This window comes from Lutra lutra, chromosome 6 (assembly GCF_902655055.1).
Source record: "Lutra lutra chromosome 6, mLutLut1.2, whole genome shotgun sequence".
NCBI lineage: Eukaryota > Metazoa > Chordata > Mammalia > Carnivora > Mustelidae > Lutra > Lutra lutra.
This window is the reverse complement of record NC_062283.1, coordinates 84,406,746-84,420,304: the sequence shown is the minus strand read 5'-3', so window position 1 is coordinate 84,420,304 and position 13,559 is coordinate 84,406,746. Positions and strand designations below refer to the sequence as shown.

General features: G+C 38.7%; 1 protein-coding gene across 1 annotated transcript; it reads left to right on the top strand.

The window, feature by feature from the left end:
• The first annotated feature begins 1,110 nt into the window (after window positions 1-1,110).
• Window positions 1,111-2,124, top strand: LOC125102874 (trace amine-associated receptor 5-like). Its single transcript, XM_047734476.1, has one exon. The coding sequence runs from the start codon at window positions 1,111-1,113 to the stop codon at window positions 2,122-2,124; it is 1,014 nt and encodes a 337-aa protein (XP_047590432.1).
• Window positions 2,125-13,559: the final 11,435 nt, after the last annotated feature.

Sequence of the window (13,559 nt, the reverse complement as noted above, 5' to 3'; positions counted from 1 at the left end):
TGAAAAAATTGTACACGAATAATCCTAAAGCAGAAGGGATATATGAAACTTACCAAAAATAAAACTAAAGAACATATAAAACCAGTGTCTTTAATGATCTCTAATTAATTGGCAGGATAAGTGATCCTGTCCCAAGCAGGAGCCTCAAACTACTGAGGCTTGTGAATAGTGCAAACTAGGTCCCTTGGTGCTCCTCTAGCCCTCATTTGTGTGACATACACACTGAGGACTAGTTTCTATTTGGAGTATAAAATCATATCCTGATTGCACATCTGTCATCTTTGCTGCTGGGAGAGAATTCTACATACCTATGTTCACCTGCTATAAGAGGGCTTCTTCTGATGAAGTGATTCTGATTCCTACCTATGTAAGCAGCTTAGAAATGTTGAATTCATTTTATTAAAACTTGTTTAAAATTTCACAGGTTAGTGTTAAGATAGAAGAAATACTTTTTCAAATCACATAGCTCTTTAGAGATGTATAAACAATGTGTGTTCTCTTTAAGAATTGTGCAGCAGCAGAACTGAAATCAGGTCATTCTCTATTCTTTTAATTATTTGCATTTTGAATGATTTTCTAGGAAAAGGTGACATGTAATTAAAAATCGTAAGCTGTGGATTTTACTGTCATTTTATTTAAGTCTTGAAGGGAGGAGCCAGAAGTTACTCCTTCCCCAAGTGATGATTTGTTACAAAGAATGAATTCTTCCTTTGGTTCAGACTTATAACTTAAAGTCTCACTTTACACTTGACAATGGGTGCAATTATCAAAATGGCAGAGGCACCCTCTCAATAATTGTATAATGCTACTGTGACATTGCCTGTTTTGTCTTTGTGGGAACATTTAACTTACATTCTTCTTCTTTTTCCTTAAAGATATAGTCTACATTAATTTCAAAAGTGCCCAGTCAGACAAAACAGAGTTAGCAGAGAAGTGACTCTTGAGAGATCTTAAATCCCATGTTGCTTTGATTTTTGGAGCACATTTTATTCAGTACCTGAGGAAATTGTACTAGGTTCCAAACCGCTCTTCAGTTTCTCCTCTATGTCTTTTTTGGGGGGTGGGACAGGTGGCCAGTTCCCAGAGAGAGAGGAAAAGAAGAAATCATAAATGAGCGCTGTCCTCATCCAAGGTGCTGAAGAACTCTCCATAACATTCTGCTACCAGGTGAACGGGTCTTGCCCCAGGACAATCCATCCTCTGGACATTCGGTTGGCCATCTACCTGGCTTGTGCATTAGGCATGGTGATTACGGTCCTAGGAAATTTGTTTGTGGTGTTTGCTGTGTCCTACTTCAAAGTGCTTCACTCTCCCACCAACTTCTTACTGCTTTCCCTGGCCCTGGCTGACATGTTTCTGGGTCTACTAGTGATGCCCCTCAGCATCGTTCGCTCAGTAGAGAGCTGCTGGTACTTTGGAGACTTCCTCTGCCACCTGCATACCTACTTGGACACCCTCTTCTGCCTCACCTCCATCTTCCATCTCTGTTTCATTTCCATAGACCGCCACTGTGCCATCTGTGAGCCCCTGATCTATCCCTCCAAGTTCACGGTCAGGGTGGCCGTCAGGTACATCCTGGCAGGGTGGGGGATCCCAGCAGTTTACACTGCCTTCTTCCTCTACACAGATGTGGTAGAGAATGCACTCAGTCAGTGGCTGGAAGAGATGCCTTGTGTTGGCAGTTGCCAACTGCTATTCAATAAGTTTTGGGGCTGGCTAAACTTTCCTATGTTCTTTTTCCCCTGCCTCATCATGATCAGCTTGTATGTGAAGATTTTTGTGGTTGCCACAAGGCAGGCCCAACAGATCAACACCTTGAGCAAAAACCTGGCTGGGGCTTCCAAACGTGAAAGAAAAGCTGCCAAGACTCTGGGCATCGCTGTGGGGATATTCCTCTTGTGTTGGCTTCCCTTCACCATTGACACGCTGGTTGACAGCCTTCTTAACTTCATCACACCACCACTGATCTTTGACATTATTATTTGGTTTGAATACTTCAACTCAGCCTGCAACCCTATCATCTATGTTTTTTCCTACAGATGGTTCAGAAAGGCACTGAAACTCTGCCTGAGTTGGGAGATCTTCTCATCTCGGACACGCACTATTGATTTGTACCAAGAATGACTTCTTTAGCTGAAGGCAGGCAAGGGGTAGGAAGGATGAATGGTGCTGTGACAGTGGGCTGTGTGGTGTCATGAGATTGTGGACATGCTTCTTAGGGCACCATGGTTTGAGTGGTGGGGAAAACAAAAAACTTCTTAATTCAAAAAGAAATAAAGTCCTTCTTTATTCAGTGTTTCTATAGGAGAGTGTAGGAAAGGAGAGAATGAAGTCAACTGAATATTCCTTGGATAAGTTAAAATTCTGTGAAAATATTAGGCTCCTTGTTTGTTACTTCATTGAGACAGAGGAGATACAGAGGTGAAGGAAAAGAGCACAGAAGCTGGGATTTCTGAATCCTCTCCTGGTTCTGCCATCTGCCAGTGCCGGGTGAGACTATTTTGGCAATCTTTGAATTCCTTTGTATCTCACAGAGTTTCAGATAGAAAATTAGGGTTTCATACTGTTTGTGCTCTAATATTGTGTAATTTAATTTTCAGCAATATTAGTTGCATCCTAATTCACATCACTTTTCATAGTCATAGTTAAGTGTTTGGATTGTTTCTTTTTCATAATGTTCCCTTAGAATCCCTGTCTTTGTGGAACCCCACCACTAAGCAGGATTGTAAGCCGGATTCGTCCATTTCAATGATTACTGAGTAAATGTATTTTATTCTTAAATGGAAATCTCCTCCTTTTCCTTTAATAATTGAAACTTGGAAATAGTGGACTATTTTGTAAAGTGATAATGATCCACATCTTGCCATTGTAATATTTCTTCCTTTTTAAAAATCACGTAAGTTAGACCTACTATCTTTCCAGGGACACCAGTATATGATTTTCTTTGGAAAAACAAGTACCTATCCCACACGCTTGTTCAGCATTGAACCAAGTGTTTCTTACAAGCTGTTACTAGTAAAGGCACTGACATCTTTTATGTACATTTTGCTTCTGTCTTCTTCCTAAATCTTTTCCAACAGGTCTCTAGTAATTCCCACATTTCTTACTGAATGTTTTTCAAATCAATAATTGCTTGTTTGGAAAACTTACTTGTAAATTAATTTGAGGTCTCTGAAGTACAAATAATATGGATAGATGTAACATAGATATAAACATAAGCCAATCAATCTCCATAAATAAAGAAGTAATGTTTTAGTTTGTCCTTGAAGTTAGTTGAAATGAGTTCATTTTACTCCATTTCTTTCTTTCTGGATAGAAAGATAACTTCTATTGACTTTATTGTCTTTCTTAATTAAAAATTATTTATTGTAGGGGCGCCTTGGTGGCTCAGCGGGTTAAGCCGCTGCCTTTGGCTCAGGTCATGATCTCAAGGTCCTGGGATTGAGCCCTGCATTGGACTCTCGGCTCAGCAGGGAGCCTGCTTCCCCCCTCTCTCTCTGCCTGCCTCTCTGCCTACTTGTAATCTCTGTCTGTCAAATAAATAAATAAAATCATTAAAAAAAATCACTGCGCGGTGTGTGTGTGTTAAAGAATAAATTATTCATCCCCTCATCAATGGTAGCGAGACAGACTTTATTCAAGGGAGGCTACTACAGCATGGTTTGTATTGTAGGGGAGATTGGACTCAACTCTGACTCCCACAAACTCCAGTGGGGATCTATTCACAAAGAACTGGGTATGGGACAGTAGGTGGAAAATTACTAAGAGGAAACACCAGGGTTAAAGGAACTTCTTGCTAGACTAACTCATCAGAATTTTTGCTGAAGGCGGGCCAGAATGATAAGAGGTTGAAGCTGGTTAGATACCAAAGGTGGGAGATTTTTGCGGAACTGACTGAGCAGGATTCTTGCTCAAACTGGATTTTACAAAGGCAGAGAGGGAAGCCCAGGATCTGGTCTAGCTAAGTACAGGGATTAAAGGAGCCTGATTAAAATTTGGTCAAAGGAGAGAGCCTCGGTTACGTGTCCTCCCCCACCTCTGTATGCTTATTATACAGCATCAGGGGTTTCCCAAGAACGGAGGGATCACTACAGGGATGGCCAGCTTTTTAGTGTGTGGGACAATGGCATGTGGTTGTTAGACTAGGACTGTCTGTAGATATAAATCTATCTGAATAGAAATGGAATCATCTATTTGGATAGATTTACTAGCTGGCTGCATGCAATATATAGCTATTAGGTTATGGGCAAATTGTCTCTATTTATTGATATAGACATTAATTTATTCAATGAAGGACATACATGGTCATCTGTAAATAGGCCTCCCTTCCCATCCATGTTAACTTGAGTTCTTGCTGCAGATTTCACAGCTTTTCAATCTACTCTGCAGTTAATCTGAAGTTAATGACTGTCCTCTCAAGTATCTCCCATGGTTTCTATACTAGATTCCCTCTGTTTTCCCTAGAAGGGAGCACAGATTAGGATTAGAATTAAGGGATTCCCCTTGCCCTGGTGTGTCCAGGGGCATTTTACCAATGAGAAGTACTTGCAGGATGTAAGGAAGTTGAAATGAAGGTATTTAACCCAGACAACCTCTCTGCAACATTGCCCTGGGGTTGGTAGACTTCCTTCAGGAAAGGTCAGGTGGAATCCCTCTCTCTATACAGCCATCCCCTCAAATTCCCATAAGCAGTGCCCTTCCCCAGGCACTTTGGAGCCTGCAGTGTGGTGAATCTGTGTTATTGCTGTCCCTGGGTGCTAGGCTGTTTCTTGCTGGTTTTCTTTCTTTTTTTTTTTTTTCTTTTTTTCTTTTTTTTTTATTTTCAGCATAACAGTATTCCTTGTTTTTGCACCACACCCAGTGCTCCATGCAATCTGTGCCCTCTCTAATACCCACCACCCAGTTCCCCCAACCTCTCACCTCCTGCTGCTTCAAACCCCTCAGATTGTTTTTCAGAGTCCATAGTCTCTCATGGTTCACCTCCCCTTCCAATTTCCCCCAACTCCCTTCTCCTCTCTAACTCCCCTTGTCCTCCATGCTATTTTTTATGCTCCACAAGTAAGTGAAACCATATAATAATTGACTCTCTCTGCTTGACTTATTTCACTCAGTGTAATCTCTTCCAGTCCCATCCATGTTGCTTCAAAAGTTGGGTATTCATCCTTTCTGATGGAGTCATAATACTCCATAGTGTATATGGACCACATCTTCCTTATGCATTCGTCCATTGAAGGGCATCTTGGTTCTTTCCACAGTTTGGCGACCGTGGCCATTGCTGCTATAAACATTGGGGTACAGATGGCCCTTCTTTTCACTACATCTGTATCTTTGGGGTAAATACCCAGTAGTGCAATTGCAGGGTCATAGGAAAGCTCTATTTTTAATTTCTTGAGGAATCTCCATACTATTCTCCAAAGTGGCTGCACCAACTTGCATTCCCACCAACAGTGTAAGAGGGTTCCCCTTTTTCCACATCCCCTCCAACACATGTTGTCTCTTGTCTTGCTTTGGCCATTCTAACTGGTTAAGGTGATATCTCAATGTGGCTTTAATTTGAATCTCCCTGATGGCTAGTGATGATGAACATTTTTTCATGTGTCTGATAGCCATTTGTATGTCTTCATTGGAGAAGTGTCTGTTCATATCTTCTGCCCATTTTTTGATATGATTGTCTGTTTTGTGTGTGTTGAGTTTGAGGAGTTCTTTATAGATCCTGGATATCAACCTTTTGTCTGTACTGTCATTTGCAAATATCTTCTCCCATTCTGTGGGTGCCTCTTTGTTTTCTTGACTGTTTCCTTTGCTGTGCAGAAGCTTTTGATTTTGATGAAGTCCCAAAAGTTTATTTTCGCTTTTGTTTCCTTTGCTTTGGAGACGTATCTTGAAAGAAGTTGCTGTGGCTGATATCGAAGAGATTACAGCCTATGTTCTCCTCTAGGATTCTGATGGATTCTTGTCTCACATTGAGGTCTTTTATCCATTTTGAGTTTGTTTTTGTGTACGGTGTAAGAGAATAGTCGTGTTTCATTCTTCTACATATAGCTGTCCAGTTTTCCCAGCACCATTTATTGAAGAGACTGTCTTTTTTCCACTGTATATTTTTTTCCTGTTTTGTCGAAGATTGTTTGACCATAGAGTTGAGGGTCCATATCGGCTCCCTACTCTGTTCCACTGGTCTATGTGTCTGTTTTTATGCCAGTACCATGCTTTCTTGGTGATCACAGCTTTGTAGTAAAGCTTGAAATCAGGTAACGTGATGCCGCCAGTTTTGTTTTTCAACATTTCCTTAGTGATCAGGGTCTCTTCTGATTCCATACAAATTTCTGGATTATTTGCTCCAGCTCTTTGAAAAATACCAGTGGAATTTTGATCAGAATGGCATTAAAAGTATAGATTGCTCTAGGCAGTATAGACATTTTAACAATGTTTATTCTTCCAATCCAAGAGCATGGAATGGTCTTCCGTCTTTTTGTGTCCTCTTCAATTTCTTTCATGAGTGTTCTGTAGTTCCTCGAGTACAGATCCTTTACCTCTTTGGTTAGGTTTATTCCCAGGTATCTTATGGTTCTTGGTGCTATAGTAAATGGAAGGGATTCTCTAATTTCCCTTTCTGTATTTTCATTGTTAGTGTATAAGAAAGCCACTGATTTCTGTACACTGACTTTGTATCCTGCCACGTTACTGAATTGCTGTATGAGTTCTAGTAGTTTGGGGGTGGAGTCTTTTGGGTTTTCCATATAAAGAATCATGTCATCTGCAAAGAGAGAGAGTTTGACTTCTTCATTGCCAATGTGGATACCTTTTATTTCTCTTTGTTCTCTGATTGCTGTTGCTAGGACTTCTAATACTATGTTGAACAAGAGTGGTGAGAGTGGGCATCCTTGTCGTGTTCCTGATCTCAACAGAAAGGCTGCAAGCTTTTTCTTGCTGGTTTTCTTAATGCTGCACATGTCTTTGTATATAAGCCCTTTATTAAACTCTGCTCCGTCACCCAGGCTGACCATACCATCTGTTTCCTGCTAGACACGTGGTGAATGTAGCTTTTCATTGTTCTGAGATAAGGTTTTGAAATTCTCACCAAAGACATCAAGTCTGTCCACGTCTAAGTTGCCTTTCCTTGTATTTTCAAATTTAGTCATTCTCCTGGGGTTCCTACTTCTCTGAAGGCATCACTGGCCCCCAGTAACTCATTCCTCTGTTTGCCCTATCTGGGGGCAACTCACCCTCTCCTTCCACTTGGTTTGTCCTTGGGGAGAGGTATAACTGGAAAGGGGCAAGAAGGAATCATCTGCATCCTGGAAATAGTCTATGTCTCTTCCGGATTATGGCTGTACAGATCTATACGTACTTAAAATCTCATAAGCTATATGCTTGATATTTGTGTACTTACTGGGTGTGTGTTGTACCACAATAAAAGATTTATTAAGAATTGTAAAACAGAAAGAAAATTGATAACATATTTTAAGTGGGAATCAGAAAGCTATGGTGATAAGTGCCTTAATTTGCTAATCACTTAAATACTACAAATACTGAAAATGACAAATATACAAAGATTCCTTTAAACTGAACATAAACTATGTTAATACTATGGATTTGAATGACTGCATTTCTCTAATTCAGAGCCTTCATGAGCCTGAGTTATAACGGTTTTTAAATTCTGCTAAAGCTAGCTAAATTTTTTATTAATACATTTGGATAGCATAAAGAAAAATAAGATAAAGAAAACTTATTTAAGAATATTTCTAATTTTTTTTAAAGGAGTGCAGGCATATGAAAAAAAGGAAAAGGAATCAAGGTCTATAGACTATAAAAAAAATTTCCCTCTAGTCTTCATTCTTTTGTCTTATACACGTCCATTTTAGAGGCAACCACCTTCCTACATGTCTTTCTAGACATACACAAACAATCATATATGCACATTCTGTTCTCTCACACTTTAAAAAAAATGGCAAAATACCTATTAATGTTGTTCTGCCTCTTGGTTATTTCACTTAATACACCTCTTACGGGTTCATTCTATATCAGGAAAAGGTTTTGCACAATTTTTCAAAAAGGCTGTAAAATACCCATTATTTGGAAATATCATAACTTAAATATCCATGCAAGCACATGTACATTCATTGCCATATATCAGTAAATACTTCAGTTGTTTGGTTTTTGATATTCATTTTACTGCATCGCAGTGATTCCGTTGTATCCCTTCACTTCTCCTTCTGTGATTGAGTACGGAGCATAGTGACCCATGCCTACCCGGAGAGGTACAGAACAGAACACAGTGATAAACTGGAATTAAACCCTGTCCTCTAGAAATTTGAACCCTAGAGGGGAAAAGGAAACATAAGGAGAGATGACCAGATATTTTGCAAAGCTTTTCAAGTATAATATACCTAACCTGAAACTATTTTTCGTTTAATTTAGATCTATTAGTTCTTTGGTGAACAAAGAAAATCCTATTGAAAATTCAAATGTGCAGTTTCAAGTACCTATTAAGCTCGTTGGTTTCTCCTTCCTTCCTTCTCTCCTCTCGTTCTTCCTTCTCTCCTCTCGTCCTTCCTTCTCTCCTCTCGCCCTTCCTTCTCTCCTCTCGTCCTTTCTTTTTTACTTATTGTGTGGTCTTTATTTTACTCTATGTCACTTCATTCTTATTTCTTTGACTTTATTCGTATTTATACTTTATCCTATACTACTTCACTCATCTTGGGGATGAGCAGCTGAGAGGGGTTCTCTGGTAAATGAATGCCAAGGACAGAAAAGATCTTCCTAAGATCAAAAGGATGCCATTGTTTTTCCTTTGGCAAACTAAGTTCTCTCCGTAAAAACCAAGTCCTGGTGTTCCAGTCGTCTTCTTGGCCCCAGCGGAGCCCCCGGAGAGCTGTGATGATGGGTCAGACAGCTCAGAACCTGACTGCACCAGCCAAGTCTCTCTCTGTGCTATCATGTCAGAAGCTCCCTGAGGAGTTATTTTCATACATTTGAGCCTCAGCTTGGGCCTGGACAAACAAAGCCATTAATGGGTCGCAAGTCCTCCAGTCTCTCTTAAAACAGTTTCATAACGAATTTCTTTCAGTTAAAATAATAATTTCCCTTTTTACTTTTCTGACTAGACCCTGCCTGATGCAACGAAAATTCATAAAAATATACTATGATGTTACTAGTGCTCTGTCTAGGAAGCAGTTTGGAAGGAAAAGTTTTGTAAACCCAGATGAGCATAAAAAGAAAACCCAACATCTTCTAACCATCCCCATTCACTGAGGCTTTTCATTGTATAAAGAAAAATCCTCAGAGGACAAAATAAAGTTTGGATTTTACTAGTTAGCTTAAATACAAATAATTTGATTCTATTTTTTTTTTTTTATAAATACTGAATCTCTGATGTTGTCTAAAGCATTGAGCATTGACATATAACAGGTTTGTGTCCTTGATGGATGACAAAGTTATCAATGTAAACAACTTGAAGCTTGCTGTTTAGAACTGTAGTACACTAATAGAAACACTTTCCCTCAGGGCTCATGAAAACACCCACGTGGTGACAGCAGTTTTCACTTTCCATTTGGTTGGTTTGAAACATGGTTCTTAGTGCTTTTTGTCTGGCTGAGACCTTCATTTGGAAAATGATGGACTTTACTGCAGTGTGAATATCACTGAACTGTGCAGGGCAGCAAAAGGAAAAGATACAAATAAATCAAATTTTCACTAGGGATTAAAGTATTTAATTTTTATTTTCCTTTTAAGTGATGTGGTCCGTTGTGCATTTTATTTTACTTATTTATTTTTCTAAAGATTTTGTTGATTTATTTTAGAGAGGGAGCAGCAAGCATGAGTGGGAGGGGCAGGGAGAGAGAGAGAGAGAGAGACTCTCAAGCAGGCTTCCCGCTGAGCACAGAGCCCAAGCAGGGCTCAATCCCAGGACCCTAAGATCATGACCTTAGCTGAAACCATGAGTCGGGGGCTTAACCGACTGCCACCCAGGTGCCCTGGGATTAAAGTGTTTTAAAATGTCTATCATTTGGTAAAAAGTGGAGTGAGCACTTTTTGAATTTTAACTAAGTTTTCACCTTCCTTACTCTTCCTTCTTTCCTTATCCTCACTTGCCCCTTTCCTCCCTTCCTTTCATTTTTCTCCACTTTGGCCTTCTGTGAGGTCAAAGGGATAGTCACACGAACGGATTCACCCTCCCAGAGCCAATTCTCCGGTGACCTGCTGTAATCACTTCTCGGGCAGCACACTGAATGTTGTTACAGGACACACCTGTCCAATGCAGGACCAAGTAGGAAATGCAGCCTCAGGAGGCATATTCTGTGTATATGTACTGACGACAGCTAATCTGCCAAGAGTCTGTTTGTAAGAGCTTGGGCCTTCGTGCCTTTTCTGGTCGAATATCAGCAAAGAGGAGAGCCGGTGAAGCGCAATGCCCAGTTGCATGGTAAGAAACCTTAGCACAACAGACCATTCATCTCTCTAAGATTTCAGCTCCAAATGATCTCTTTAGACAAATTCTGGTAAGCCAGAGAAGAATATATTAAAGAAGAAAAAGATGAGACGCATTTATCCTTGTTTTTGTTTTTTGCATGTTGAAAGGAACCAAACCTAAAATACTGATCTAAAAAATAAATCTGGATAATTTTTTTTAAATCATGGAAATTCTAAAGAAGCAATGATAGGAGGACCCATAGCAGTACTTTCTGAAATCTACTTCACAAGGAAGTTCCCTTACCTAAGAAACTATTTGATGAGTGAGACACATCAAAAGAAGATAATAGCCTTTTCCCCCCACAGAAATAGTCTCAGAGGTAAACCGGCTGAGCTTGTCACCAACAAAGGGAAGAAAAATCATGCCTGATGAAGCAGGTATGATATGTCCTTTGCTAAAATTTCCACTTTACTTATAATACATTATTGAGCTTGACGGATATTGTCCTTATTATATGGGAAATACATATATATTAATAGAATTTTAGGTATTTGATGTTTAACAGAAATTATTATGTGGGTCCTTTTTCATTTTTTCTTTGCAATTCTAAGGAAATAATTCTTTCAGAGTCCTTTATGTCTGTTTATGTTATCTTTCTCCTTAAAGAATTAAGTTTGAAATTAAAGACAATGCAATTCTTCCTCCTCTCCAGAGTTGTTTGCAAGTGTTTCTTATTACCTCCCAGCAAAAATGACTAATAATTTCCTATGCTTGCCTCCTGTGATTGTTTACAATGTTGTCGCTCATTCGGCCCCTGGAAATGTTATTGGTTAAAAAATAATAATAAAAAAATAAAAGGTATAACAATAATATTTTCGGATAAAAGTGAGATGTCATAGTGGGTTTAACTTTGTTTAAAATTATTGTATTAAAATTATTGTATCTTTTTTGGAAGTGCATCTTCAAAGTGAAGGAACCTATTCTGCTATGTTCTTAAATAAAAAACAAAACCCTCAATGAGCTTGATTTCATGACACTTTCCTTGTTTAAGGAAGCAGGAGACCAGCAGCCACATTTGCTTTTGTAATTTGGGGCCAAGAACTTACAGGTAGAGGCTTAAAGTATTATTACCTTTGACATTACCTTCACAATTCATTCATGTAGTAACTTTTTAAGTAAATGTGTGGCTCTTACTCTTTTTGTCTTGCTCTAACACTTAAATGTTTAAAGGCTTCCCTGATAGAGATAACCTTGGGTCAGAAACTTGAGATTAAGTTCAGGAAGCTGTTTCATACCTTCTTTCCTCCCACACAAGATAAGTAAGAGGAAATAAACGACATTCACTTTACAAACCCAAGAGTTTAAGTTATAGCAATTCTTTTAAGCATTAAGATTTCAAAAATAAAACTTCAAACTCCCCAAATTATACCATGAACTATTGAAGAGTATACATTTTGTACAAGGAATGCTGTGTTTATGGAAAGACAGTGACAAATGATTAATTTTGTGGTACTTGTTAGCTACCTATAAAGATAATTTTTAAAAGAATTAAAGAAAAAACTTTAAATTCACAAAAAGAAAGAAAATAAAAAGCAGAATAAAGTTAATTTATTAAGGAGTTAATTTGGTATTTAAGACTTCAATATATTCAGGGACGCCTGGGTGGCTCAGTGGGCTAAGCCTCTGCCTTTGGCTCAGGTCATGATCTCAGGGTCCTGGGATTGAGCCCTGCCTCGGGCTCTCTGCTCAGTGGAGAGCCTGCTTCCCGCACACGCCCCCCCCCCCCCCCCCCCGCCTACCTCTCTGCCTACTTGTGATCTCTGTCAAATAAATAAATAAATAAATTTGTAAAAAAAAAAAAAAAAGACACCATCTTAATAAAAAAAAAAAGACTTCAAAATATTTAGTATTTTATGGCTTAAGTGATAAGTGATCAGATAATTTGTAATGTTTGTTCCAAAGTTGATAATCTAGTCTAAAAAGGACTGGAATAAGTCTTCATCCTTTTTACCTCTTACTTCTCTGTGTTTTGGTTTCTCAAGTTCAACTCCATTGCATACTATTTGATTGGCACAATTAAAACCCATGTAAAGAAAAATGCTAACCTGAGAAGTTAAATTATTAAATCCAAATAAAATGTGCCGTAATGTTAAAATGTCAAATAATACACAATAGAAAAAATTGCTGAGCTATAGTAGCAAATATGGTAAATCATTTTCAAAGGTACTTATATTCTCATTTAATGTATTCTTCTCAGGCCAAAGTCCATTTCTCCAACCTGGCTTTAGATCTCAGTAATGCTCGTCGTTGGTCATCAGAGTCATACATCCAGTCTTGTCCCCGGAAAAACAAATCAAACCTCAGTCCTACTCTGAGTAAGTCAGTCTCATTATTCTCCATTTTCAGGGCAACAGCATAAATTATGTAAAGTGTCAGTTTAAACCATGAGCACCCTTGTGTGTCAAATTTGTTACCAATAGAAGCCTTGCAATCTGTGGACGGGAGACCTCAACTTAAATTTGAATTCATGGATGCAGTTGCTATATGAAAGGAGATAACCCATGAGATTTACAGAATCTTTCATTTCAGTATTTCCTCCTCCTTTTTTTCAGAGATTACTCATGCATATAATTTGGTAGGCTTTAGCACATTTTCAGTTTATCATTAATTGCCCTAAATGCAAAAAACCATATTGTTCACATTGGAAAGAGAAATGTTTCTTAAATTGAATAGGACATAACAAGCAACAGGATTCAAAGCATATGCAAATACCCACAAGAGAAATTAAGGAATGAAAAAAAGCACAATCTTTAGACTGTAATTATTGTTTGAGCTAAACACTGAATAATAGTTCCATAGGTCCTGGTTACTCCTGAGGGGATTCTTGATCTGTCTCTAGATTTAGAATCCCGAGTAAGGGCTGCATATTAGTGCAACCAGAACATGGGCATTTACCTAGGTTGCTTAGGTGGTTATAACTGGGTTACTTAGACGTTGGGTGACAATATTCATTTCGTTGTCTTTAGTTCCTTCCGAGTTAAGGGACAGTCTTTAGACTAATAGTAGAGGCATCTCCAGAGAGCCAGTGAGAAATGCAGAATCTCAACCTCCATCCCAGAATCAGAATCTATGTTTTGAAACGATCCCT